An 11,616-nucleotide genomic window follows, 5' to 3' on the forward strand; every position below is an offset into this window, starting at 1 on the left:
CCGGGTCAGAGGGGAAGGGGGGTTCAGAGGGGACGTGGGTTCAGAGGGGACATGGGGTTCAGAGGGGACAGTGGGGTCAGAGGGGACAGTGGGGTCAGAGGGGACAGTGGGGTCAGAGGGGACAGTGGGGTCAGAGGGGACAGTGAGGGGGTGCTCTCAGGGCACAAAGGCACACTGGCCTTGGGGCTCCCTGACTATACAGATTGTAAGTCCTACTCAAATCCCATTGGCCAAAGCAAGTCACATGGCCAGGGCCTGCACCAATGAGCTGGCCGGGAGCTGTGTGCCACTTCCGGTGGGCGGGGCCGGGCCACATCTGTGGGCGGGCACTTCCCATCCAGAGCCCTCTTCCTGCGGGCACTCCTCCCCAAGTGCTGGGCCCTCAGTCCGTGTCCTCGTGGGGGGAGGGGTCTGCTGGTGCCAGTTCTTACGATTTCACGTTTTGTCAAGACTCAACAAGTAGTTTACCATTTTCTGGTTCGGAACTGACCTCCCCCGATGGACACCCCGTCCCCTCTGGACATGAGCTCGCCGCCCCCAGGCCTGTCCTGACCGCCCACTCCAGCCTTGGCCGTCAGCGCGTCTGGGGCCTGGTGGTTCTGGCCGTTGGTACTGGGTCTGAGGACTCGGTCCGGTCGTGGTGTCTCTACTGGGGTGTTGGCAGTGCCGTCATGGCGAGTGGGCGTCCGGGAGGGAGCCAGTGCTGGGGTCAGGCTGCAGAGTGGACCCACCCCAAGATCCGGGGGCTGGGGGGCTGGGGGGCTGGGGCTCGGTCCAACAGTGGCTTTGCGAGGCCACTGTGTTTGTCCCGGCAGCTGCTCAGCCTCTTGGCGGCGCTGGGGTTGGCGCTGGGGTTGGCGCGCAGGTAGCTCCAAAGGGAAGGCCTGTGGCTCCCCGGCCCCTCCCCGGAGTGAGGGGGCGTGACCCGCACCACCACCCTTACCGCCGGGCTCCCTGCTCCCAGGGGACGCCAGCCCCTCCACAAGCTGACTCGCCGGCCCTCGCCTCAGCCTGCAGCTGGCCAGGGGGGCTCAGAGGCGACCTGGGAACCCGGAGGTCACGGTCCTGGTCAGGGCCCGGTTGTGAGTTTGATCCCCAGTAGGGGGTGTGCAGGAGACAGCCCATCAATGGTTCTCTCTCATCCCCTCCCTTTCTCTCTGTGAAATCAACAAAAATGCATTTTGTGGAAGAGGCGCTGCCCAGGGGCTTGCCTGCCCGAGTGCCTCCCGCTGGAGCAGAGACAGGTTCTGGGAGCATCCGCACGCACAGGCCGGATGCCCAGCGAGCCGGAGGCCGTAGCAGCGGCATGGACGTTCAGGCCGTGGCCTCCGGGAGGGGCTGGCCAGACACCAGATCCTGGCACACGGTGCCCCCACTCTGGGGAGGAGGCCCCGAGGGGAGCCTGGGCCCCTGGGGACCACCTGCCCTGGGCCCTCTGCCAGAGGCGGAACCCGGCCCCGGTCTGGCGTGGGCAGAGGCGGGCAGGCGGCTGTGGGTGCCGCGGGAGGAGTGGACGCCTGTCCGGCTCACCGGCCACCCTCCCCCCAGTACATCGACGCCATCAGCAGCAAGCAGGGCGACCTGGAGAACTACGTGTCCGACGGCTACAAGACGGCGCTGACCGAGGAGCGGCGCCGCTTCTGCTTCCTGGTGGAGAAGCAGTGCGCCGTGGCCAAGAACTCCGCCGCCTACCACTCCAAGGTGCGCCGGGCCCGGGGGAAACTGCGCAGCTGGCAGTTTGTCCCCAAGGGGGTACGCCTCCTCCCTGGGGCTCAGGAGGCCCTGCCCGGCCAGGCCTCCGCTGCTCTTCCCGGCGGTCCCTCTGCCCATGGCCCGGCCGGGGGGCGGGGGGGGGGGCTCCCGGTACCTGGGGGCTGGGCCGCACGCAAGGTGAGGGCAGGCTCCTGGGACGCCTGACCCTCCCCTCTCCCCCTCCCGCTTCAGGGCAAAGAGCTGCTGGCGCAGAAGCTGCCGCTCTGGCAGCAGGCGTGCGCCGACCCCAACAAGATCCCGGACCGCGCGGTGCAGATGCTGCAGCAGCTGGCCAGCAGCAACGGCGCCCTGTCTGCCTCCAAGTCCAGCCTGGTCATCTCGGACCCCATCCCGGGCGCCAAGCCCCTGCCGGTGCCGCCCGAGCTGGCCCCGTTCGTGGGGGTGAGTGCCCGGCCGGGGGCCCGTGGGTGTGGGGGCCCCACGGCGGCCAGCACCCCGTAACCCCCACTTCCCGCCTCTCCCCAGCGGCTGTCCGCCCAGGAGACCGCGCCCGTCATGAACGGCGTCGGGGGCCCGGACGGCGAGGACTACAGCCCCTGGGCCGACCGCAAGGGTGCGCAGCCCAAGTCCGCGTCCGCGCCACAGGCCAAGATGAGCGACTCCTACTCCAACACACTGCCCGTGCGCAAGAGCGTGGCCCCCAAGAGCAGCTACGCCGCCAGTAAGGCCCGCCGGCCGGCCGCCCCCCGGGGGACCGGGCTCACGCGTGTGCATCCGTGTGCCGCACCCTGGCCCTGGGAGACCCCATCCTGAGGGGCTCTCGGGCTCCCAGTCCTGTCCAAAGCGGGGGGTGCTGAGGGCCCTGTGGGCAGTGGGAGGGGGGCAGAGAGGGCTGGGAGAGGCCGCCTGGCCAGCCAGTGGGAACCGAGCCCCCAAGGGTGCCGGGCAGGGGTCCAGTCAGGCCCGGGCCCAGCCGACGGGAGGTGACAGCCGCCCTCCATGGCCGGTGCCTCACGCCCCCGTCCCCGCAGCTGAGAACAAGACGCTGCCCCGCTCCAGCTCCATGGCGGCCGGCCTCGAGCGCAACGGCCGCACGCGGGTGAAGGCCATCTTCTCGCACGCCGCGGGCGACAACAGCACCCTGCTGAGCTTCAAGGAGGGCGACCTCATCACCCTGCTGGTGCCCGAGGCCCGCGACGGCTGGCACTATGGCGAGAGCGAGAAGACCAAGATGTGAGGCCTGGGCGGCGGGCGGACCTGCTGGGGGGGGTGTCCCTGACCCTGGGCCCCCTCCCCTGGGCCCCCAATTCCCTGGACCCCCCCGGACCTCTCTCCTCTGGACCCCCCTCATCCCTGAGCCTGTCTCCCCTGGGCCCCAATTCCCTGGACCCCCTCATTTCTGAGCCTGTCCGCCCTGGGCCCCCCCTCCCCTGGGCCCCCCTCCCCTGGGTCCGCCCTTCCCTGGACCCATCTCCCCTGGGCTCCGCTCTCCCCTGGGCCCCACCTCTCACCTGGGCCTCCGGTTGCAGGCGGGGCTGGTTCCCCTTCTCCTACACGCGGGTGCTGGACAGCGACGGGGGCGACAGGGTGCACGCGAGGTGAGCGCACGGCCAGGCCGTCAGAGCCGGCTTCCCTGGGCCCAGGCGCTGCGTGTCCTTGGCCCTGGGGTGCATGTGCGGGCAGCCGAGAGAGAGTGTGTGTGTGTGTGTGTGTGTGTGAGTGTGAGTGTGTGTGTGAGTGTGTGTGTGTGTGTGTGAGTGTGTGAGAGTGTGTGTGTGTGTGTGAGAGTGTGAGTGTGTGTGTGTGTGAGAGTGTGAGAGTGTGTGAGTGTGTGAGAGTGTGTGTGTGAGTGTGTGTGTGTGTGTGAGTGTGTGTGTGTGTGTGTGTGGGTGTGTGTGTGTGTGTGTGTGGGTGTGTGTGTGTGAGTGGGTGTGGGTGTGTGTGTATATGTGTCTGTGTGTGTGTGTGTGTGGATGTGTGTGTGTGGGTGTGTGTGTGTGAGTGGGTGTGGGTGTGTGTGTATATGTGTGTGTGTGTGTGTGTGGGTGTGTGGGTGTGTGTGTATATGTGTGTGTGTGTGTGTGTGTGAGAGTGTGTGTGTGTGAGTGTGTGTGTGTGTGTGTGTGTGTGTGAGAGTGTGTGTGTGTGGGTGTGTGGGTGTGGGTGTGTGTGTGTGAGTGGGTGTGGGTGTGTGTGTATATGTGAGTGTGTGTGGGTGTGTGGGGGGGCAGCCTGTGTGCTCACTGCCGGGCCGGCCTCTTGCCCAGCTGGTGTGGAGTCTCTAGTTCCCGTGTTCACTCTCACTGGCCGCCCGGCTCACCTTCTGAGCTTCTTCCCGCACCTCTGAGCCCGGCCCCGAGGGGTCCACAGGGTCCGGGCAGCTGCCGCCCAGGCGGCCAGGGCAGAGCCGGTGGGGGAGGTGGGGCCAGCCAGACCCCAGGCGGCAGGTCCCTGAGCCCCGTCCGCCCGCAGCCTGCAGCCGGGCAAGAGCAGCAGCACGGGCAACCTCCTGGACAAGGACGACCTGGCCCTGCCGCCGCCCGACTACGGCCCCGCCTCCCGCGGCTTCCCCCCCCAGGCGGCCGGCACCTTCAAGCAGAGGCCCTACAGCATGGCCGTGCCCGCCTTCTCGCAGGTGAGCGCAGGGCTGGGGGGAGGGCCAGGGCTAGAGGGAGGGCCAGGCCTGGGGGCGAGAGCCAGGCCTGGGGGGGAGGGCCAGGCCTGGGGGGGAGGGCGAGGGTTGGGGGGCCAGGGCTGGGGGGGCCAGGTGAGGGGGGCCAGGGCTGGGGGCGAGGGCGAGGGTTGGGGGGCCAGGGCTGGGGGGGCCAGGTGAGGGGGGCCAGGGCTGGGGGCGAGGGCGAGGGTTGGGGGGCCAGGGCTGGGGGGGCCAGGTGAGGGGGGCCAGGGCTGGGCCCGAGCCTTCAGGAGTGGCTGCGGGGCTGGTGGCAGCCAGAAGTGGTGGCTCAGGGCTGGGACCAGGCTTGCTGGAGGCAGCCTGACCCACTCAGCCCTCCTCTGCAGCCTGTGGGCCCTGTGTCCCCCTCACCTCACTGGTCCTGGCCGGGACCCACCTGTCAGCTGCTCCACCACGGGACTCAGGGAACAGGGTCATCGGGTTCGGGGTGGTGTGTGCCGTGAGTCGGCTGCTGCAGAGGGGCTCCCTGTGACTCTGGTAGGGGGCCTCCCCCCCCCGGAGGGCGCCCGCATTCGTGCCGGGACCCAGCCTGACTGCCTCTCCTCCCCAGGGTCTGGACGACTACGGCGCGCGGGCTGTGAGCAGGTGAGAGCTCTGCGCTGTGCTGGGGGCGCGGGTGGCCCGGGGGGGGGGGGTTACCCGGCTGGAGACCACGGGGCCTCGCGGGTCAGGGAGGCAGGGTCCGGGGCCCGTGTTCTGTGCCATCAGACCCTTAGGCAGGACGCCCCGCCCGAGGCTTCGCCAAGTTCAGGCATCGCCGAGCGGGGCTCCCGCGCTGCCTCTGCCCGCGGGGGTGCGGGAGCCAGTGTCTGCGGCCAGCCCGGCCCGACCACGCCGACCAGCCACAGCCATGCGCTCCGCTCCCTCCCGCGGCCCCCCCTTCCTGCCTGGTCCACTCCAGGCACCGCCGCTGGGCACTGCCTCACGCCTCTGCCCGCATCCCCGCTCCGGGCGCCCGGCACCAGCCGGGCTGCGGCGCTGAGCGGCGGGAGGCGGGCGCGGCCGGCAGCTGTGCTTGCTTTGTTCGCAGCGGCAGCGGCACGCTGGTGTCCACGGTGTGAGGACGGGACACGCTGTGCCGCGGAGGAGCGGCCGTCTGCCTCCACGTTCCCTCGCGCTCTCGTCGGTTTGTTTTCGGGTCGTTTTTCTTCCCCGCCCGCCCCTCTCGCCGTTTTGGTTGGTGACCCCAGACTCAGACCCCCACAGTCCATGGTGCTGCCCCCCCGCTCCCGTGGACACGCCACGCGTGGCCCGCCCGCCAGCGGCGTGCCGTGTCCTGGCCGCTGCCCATCTGCCGAGGCTGCGCTCGCTGCGCTTTCAAAGGCTCGCTGTGAGCCTGCTCTGACGTTTGAAGAAAAAGAAAAACCTTAAAAAAAGAAACAAAGAAAAAGCAAAAAAACAAAACAAAAACAAACAACAAAAACTGAAAACAGGAAAAGGACTTTCTTTCCCTGAAAACAAACCAGAAAAAGATCTGCATGGACTCCGGTGTGCTACTGTTACTTCTGCATCTGACCCGCCAGGGGCACCTGTCAGACAGGAGGGCGGCTCCCCTGCTCGCGCCCCCGGCTCCGGCTGGGCCCGGGGAAGCCACCGTGAGGGAGGCTGTGCCACTCGGCCGGCGCCTGAGGGCTCCCCCACCCCCCCCGGCTCCGTGGACGGCGTTCGGCGGCCTCACCCAGCGCCCTGCGGGAGGGGGCGGGAGCAGGGCACCTGGCCGCACGGACATGCCAAAGACCTCCAGGGCCTCCCCGCCCCGCGTCCCGGACACCGGTCCCTGCACCGGCCTGGTGAGGGCACGGGGCAGAGGCACCGAGGGCGGCTCCGGGCACTGCCCACACGCCTGCCGCCCCCGGGAAGGTACCCCGTCCCCCTAAGCGCTCTCGTCTTTTTGTGTGTCTTGCTGGCTTCAGAAAGAGACACGCTGGACTCAGTGGCTACTGGTATTGCCTCCTCATACGCTGAAGCCGGGAAGCCGGCGAGGACAGCCCCGGCCCGGCCTTCCTGCCGCGGAGCCGGGAGCCGCGGAGCCGGGAGCCGCGGGCGGGCGCTCCTTTCACAGCGGCATGACTTAGCAAGAGCTCCCGCGGACTGGGACGTGGCCGGGAGCGTTGGCGACAGAAGCCGCCCAAGACACAGACGGTTTTATATTCAAGGAAAATGCAAAAAAGCCAGACGTGGGCTGCCCAGCCCTCCGCGCTGGTCCTGCCTTCGCTCGCAGCTCGCAACCCAGGGACTCCGCTCGGCGAATGTAGACACCGCCAGCTCGAACGAAGGTGTAAAGTGCTCACGATGGTCCCCCCTTTTTTTTTAATCTGAATTGTGCCCTGTACTGCAGTGGTTTGAATAAAAGTTTTATTTATTGCATCGAGTTGGGTGTGGCACCTCCTTGCAGCCCCACGGGGCTCCACGCCGCCGCCCGGGAGCCCGGGGCCACGGGCCGGCCCTGTGCTCCCGCCCTGGGTGCCCATCTCTGCCCGGACCCCCGCCCGCACCTGCAGCAACAGCCCTGTGTTCCCTTGCAGCCCCGAGGTGGAAGTGGCCCGGTTCTGAGCCGCCGACTCAAGTTAGTAAGTGACTCACGCTGGTCAGTCTGCGTCCACGGGGCCGGCAGGCCGTCCGGCCTCTGCCCGGTGGCAGGGCGGGGCCGTGGGGTGCCAGCATGCTCGCTCAGGGCTCCAGGCCTTCGCTTCCCTGCGGCTGCTCCGGGCTCAGGGGCTTCCTCTGTCGGGCCTCCTCTGCCCTGGGCACCCCCACTGCCGGGCGGGCGGGCTGCCCTCTGCCCGGGTCTCTCCTGCCTCTGCTGGTGCTTCGGCCACAATCGGGGTCTCCCTGGTGATCAGGGCCCTGTGGGCGTGGGTCTGGGACTGCCCGAGACCCCCAGGCTGGTGAGTATTGCAGCCCCCTGGAGGCCAGGGGGGACGGGGCAGAGCTCCCAGGAGCCGCCGTCTGCCCCCTGGGGACCCTGGTGCAGAGCTGTGGCTGCCAACTCAGCCCCATGGCCTGGCCCCACCCCCACCCTGAGACACTGAGGGTTGCCTGTGGGCACATCCTGGTCCTTTATCGAGGATGGAGGTCAGCTGGCCACGGGTGTCCTGGCACTGCCATCCCCTGGGCAGCCAGACCCGGCAGAGCTGGGCTTCCTCTCTGCCGCCACCTTTGGGTTGGCGAGCTGCAGCGATTTCTGGAACGTTCTGGAGCCAGGTGCTCCTGGAGTTTGGGAAACAGTGGGAATGCCTCTGACGGCCCCATGGTCGCCCTGGGCCTCCACCTCCTCTCTGGCCTCAGTGGTGCAGTGTCCGGCCCTCAGAATGGCCTGCCTGTCCACCAAGCTGTGCTGCCTGGTCCCTCCACGCCGGCGGGCCGAGCACCCGTTCCTCGGGGGCCCAGAAGGCTGGGGCTGGGGGACCCCGCCTCTGGGTGCAGGGAGACCCGGGCCAAGTGGACTCTTGGTGAAGTGGGTGCACCTGGCAGTCACCTGGCTCCTGAGTCACTTGTGGTCGGCCGAGGTCCGGGCGGGAGGGGCGGGAAGATTCCAGAAGGCCCAGGTCCTGCTGCTCTGAGAGCCGCCTGGGTTTGGAGACGGGACCGGTCGGGAGGAAGTGGAGGCTGTGCTCTCCCCGAGGAGGAGCCGCCTCGGTCGGGACTGGCTGTCCTCAGACCCGCCCTGCCGTTCCCCGTGGATCTGAGCACGATTGGTGCCGGGGGTCCGGTCCCGGAGACTGGGATTGGGGTTGGCGGGGCAGGCGCCGTGTGCGGGCCCTAAGGGCCGCCCGGGGGCTGGGCCCCTGCGCTCTGAGCCTGCCCCGCATTGCCCTGCCCCGAGGCCGCTCTGTGCCGGAGCAGGAACCTTCCCCGCAGAGAAGGCGCCGGCCGCGGCGGCTCGGCGAAGGGCCGGTGTGCCATGGAGCCCCCGGGGTCAGCCGGGCGGTCCCCTGTGCAGGCCGTGCCCCTGGCCGCTCCGGCCGGGCCTGTGTGCAGGCCGCCGGCTGCCGCGTGCTGGCACTGCCCGGGCCTGACCAGCCCTCAGGCCGGCCTGTCATCTCGGTGCCAACCTCGGCTGTTCCCCGGCCACAGGCTCCCCCCAGGGCAGCTCAGGAGCAGGTTCGTTCCCGGAAGGAAGGACCTTCCAGAAAGTGGCAGGTGCCGGGGCTGTGCCCGCCCTCCGCTGGGAGGTGGGGCGTCGTCCACCTGGGGTCTCTGTGACGCCACCTGCAGTACGAACAGGCATGAGGGCCCGGCCACAGGTTTGGGGAGCAGGTCAGGACGTGGGGTCAGAGGTCAGAGGCCTTTCTGGGCCTATAACCCCTCCCCACTGACCTCGGGGAGGGGTCAGGAGAGCTGTGTGCGCCCACACCCTCCCGGCCGCTGCCCACAGCTCTGGTCCCACGGAACCGCCCGCCCTCCTCCGCTCGGCCCAGACCTGCCCCAATTCCAGGCCCCGGGGACCCTCTGGCGGAGGGGGCAGCCGGGCAGGGGCCACCGGTGCCTGCGCCCAGGGCGGACACCTCGGGAGCCAGCACGCGGCCCCTGCCCGTGCCAGCGCCACCGGAGCTCCTGGTGCAGGGCAGGCGGAGGCCCCGTGAGGAGCCGAGGCCTCAGGCGCCAGGGGAGGCGGGCCTCCCTCAGCGCGGCCGGGGGAAGTGCGTAGAAGACAAGTGCCCGGGAAGCACGGGCGGTGCCCCTCCCGCTGGCGCCCGGCATCCAGGACCGCGCCCACGCCCACGCCCACGCCCACGGGCACGCCCACGGGCACGCCCACGCCCACGGGCACGCCCACGCCCACGCCCACGCCCACGCCCACGCCGCCCCGGAGCAGAGGCCGCTCCGCCCAGGTAACGGCCGCGCGAGCCGCGTGCTGCCGAGTGTGGTCCTGTCCGTCCACCTGTGCCCATCGTCTGTCTCCGCTGCCTGCGTCCGGCTCCCGGCGCCGAGCACGGGCGTCCCGAGGACCGGGCGGGCGCGGCCGCTCCTCCGTTCCATCTCAGCCTGTGTCTGGCCAGCCCATCTGTCCGTCCGTCCGTCCGTCCGTCCGCTGTGGCCTCGGCATGCGGGGGTGCCGGGGGCCGGTCTGCCGCCTGCTGCGAGGCGGTTCTCGGGGAGCCGGGTGCGTGTGCCTCCTGTCCGTCCGCTCGGCTCGGCGTCGCAGGCCACGCGGGCCGGGATGCATGGCCGGGCGTGGGGGCTGCTGGGCTGCGTGTGTGTCCGCAGGTGTGTCCTCGGACAGGGGCCGGGCTGCTGGGCCTTGTGGGCACCTCCCAGACTGGAGGGGCGGGCCCCCGGGGACTGCAGGGCCTGGGTCCCGGCCCCAGGGCAGGAGCGGAGGGCAAAGTGGCTCCCCAACCCACCCTGCCCTGGCTCTGAGCCCCCGAGTCCCCCTCTTACAGGTGGGCAGACTGAGGACCCAGGGCCCAGTCGTGCCGTTTGTCCCAGGCGCCCCGACTCACAGCACCCCCACAATAACGCCGCCCTCTCCTCCACAGGAACCCCTTTATCAGTGTCCAGCTGAAGCCGACAGCGACCAACGACAGGTCTGCCCCCCTCCTCAGCTGACACCTCAGCACAGCCACGGGCCCTCCCCGCCCTCCTGGGAGCCCTGGTTCCGACTCCCCTGGCCGCCTCCAGAGAGACTTCCTCACGCCTCCCCTGGACCCGCTGCGCCTGGGACCCGGCTGACCGGGCTGAGGGACTGGTGAGCCGGGCCTGCCGGCAGGCCATGGCCCAGAGCCCAGAGCGAGGGAAGGACAGTCTGCCAGCAGTGACTGCAGGGAGCCCGGCCCCCGCCTGCTCCTAGGTGTCCGATCAATAAACACTGCTCCACCTGTGCCCGCTGTGCTCCGTCTCCTGTCTGCAGGGCACCTGGGCGGGAGGCTTGGGGCGGGGCTTGGGCTGGGGCCAGGGGCCTTCATTCTCTGGTGGGGACCAACCTTCCTGGCAGGCCCTCGGCTGGGGCTTTGCTGGACCCCCACCCCAGGCCCCCCTGCCCAGCCCCCTTCCCACCTTTCTCCTCCCCGCCCCCGGGGGCGGGGGGGGGGGGGGTAGGCGCTGTGGCCTGGGTCTCCGAGCTGGATTGGGGGTTCCTGCACAGGACCCCTGTCCAGCTACTTCCGTATCTCAGCCGAAGTACCAGGCTTTAGAAACTTTATTAGAATTTGTGCTGAGTACAGCATGGTGGCGGGGCTGTGACTGCGCCTGTCCTTGTCTTCCTCAACCCTCCCTCCCTCCCTCCCGGCAGAGCCGCTCCACCCAGGCCTGAGGCAGGAGCCCAGCACCTGAGCCCAGGCCAGGAGCTGGGGGCGGGGCCAGGCCGGGGGCGGGGCCTGGACAAGAGCAGAGGGCGTGGCCTGGGCAGGGGCCAGGCCAGGAGGCGGGGCCAGGATCGGGGGCGGGGCTGGGATAGGAGCAGGGGGCCGGGCCAGGAGGCGGGGCCGGGCCCGGGGGCGGGGGCGGGGGCAGGAGCGGGCTGGAGGGGGGGGGCTCGCCACTGCCCTTGTGCTGAGGGACAGCTCCCCTGACCCGGTGGGAAGGGCTCATGGGGGGGGTCTGTGGCCCTTCCTCATCCCCGCTAGGCAGGGCCCGGTGGGGAGCAGGGCAAGAGGGCAGAGGGACGGTCCTGACAGAGATGCCCTCCCACCCGAGGCTTGATCTGCAAACCCCAATGAAGCACACGGAGCCCGAAGGCTTTCCTTGGCTCGATTTCTCGAAAAAACAAACAGGGAACAGGAGAGTCACTGCACCAGCACCCTCCGCCTCCAACCAGTAAAAACAGAAACCGAAACGGCCCCACCCACACTCCCACCCACACAACCTGTCTCTTTGGCAACAACACCTGCAGTCCTCCGCGGCTCCCTGGCGGAACAGCAGGTACAAAGGCAGCCCGTGCCGCCGCCCTCCCTGTGCACCCGGTCTCCTCCCTGCCGGCAGGGCCCTCCCCGTGCACCCGGTCTCCCCCGCCGGCAGGGCCCGGCCCTGGGGCACCCCACGTCTTCTGGCAGCTGGGCGGGCGGGCCGTGCCCTCAGAGGGTGCTGCGCACAGCGGCCAGTGGAGGGCACCTCTGGAGCTGGGCCCAGGCAGGGGCGGGGCCGAAGTTCCCCATCTTTCAAGCTGAGCCCTGGGCTCCAGCAGGGGGACCCCGAGCGTGTCGGCCCAGACCCTGCTGGGAGGGAGAGCCAGGGGTCCAGGCGAGCCGGTGAAGGGGAATCGCAGC

General features: G+C 69.8%; 1 protein-coding gene and 1 long non-coding RNA gene across 9 annotated transcripts in view; both read left to right on the plus strand.

Moving 5' to 3' along the window:
* Positions 1 to 10,233, plus strand: part of BAIAP2 (BAR/IMD domain containing adaptor protein 2) — a 31,725-nt gene extending 21,492 nt beyond the window's left edge. For 4 of the 8 annotated variants that reach the window (XM_045572266.1, XM_045572267.1, XM_045572270.1 and 1 more), the window contains 7 exons: positions 1,549 to 1,701; positions 1,945 to 2,154; positions 2,239 to 2,434; positions 2,745 to 2,946; positions 3,243 to 3,311; positions 4,186 to 4,348; positions 9,892 to 10,233. In XM_045572266.1, coding sequence (XP_045428222.1) covers positions 1,549 to 1,701; positions 1,945 to 2,154; positions 2,239 to 2,434; positions 2,745 to 2,946; positions 3,243 to 3,311; positions 4,186 to 4,348; positions 9,892 to 10,104 — 1,206 coding nt within the window. In that variant the 3' untranslated portion in view covers positions 10,105 to 10,233. Of the gene's footprint in view, positions 1 to 1,548; positions 1,702 to 1,944; positions 2,155 to 2,238; positions 2,435 to 2,744; positions 2,947 to 3,242; positions 3,312 to 4,185; positions 4,349 to 4,958; positions 4,994 to 5,438; positions 6,776 to 6,933; positions 6,979 to 9,891 lie in introns of those variants that run through there. The other 4 variants (XM_036412271.2, XM_036412268.2, XM_036412270.2 and 1 more) reach the window with 4 other exon arrangements.
* LOC118704591 lies at positions 9,250 to 9,757 on the plus strand. Its single transcript, XR_004983447.2, has 2 exons — positions 9,250 to 9,586; positions 9,636 to 9,757. It is a non-coding gene; the product is annotated as an uncharacterized LOC118704591 (long non-coding RNA).
* Positions 10,234 to 11,616: the final 1,383 nt, after the last annotated feature.

The sequence above is a fragment of the Pipistrellus kuhlii genome, unplaced genomic scaffold (genome assembly GCF_014108245.1).
Source record: "Pipistrellus kuhlii isolate mPipKuh1 unplaced genomic scaffold, mPipKuh1.p scaffold_m20_p_44, whole genome shotgun sequence".
In the NCBI taxonomy this organism is placed as follows: Eukaryota; Metazoa; Chordata; class Mammalia; order Chiroptera; family Vespertilionidae; genus Pipistrellus; species Pipistrellus kuhlii.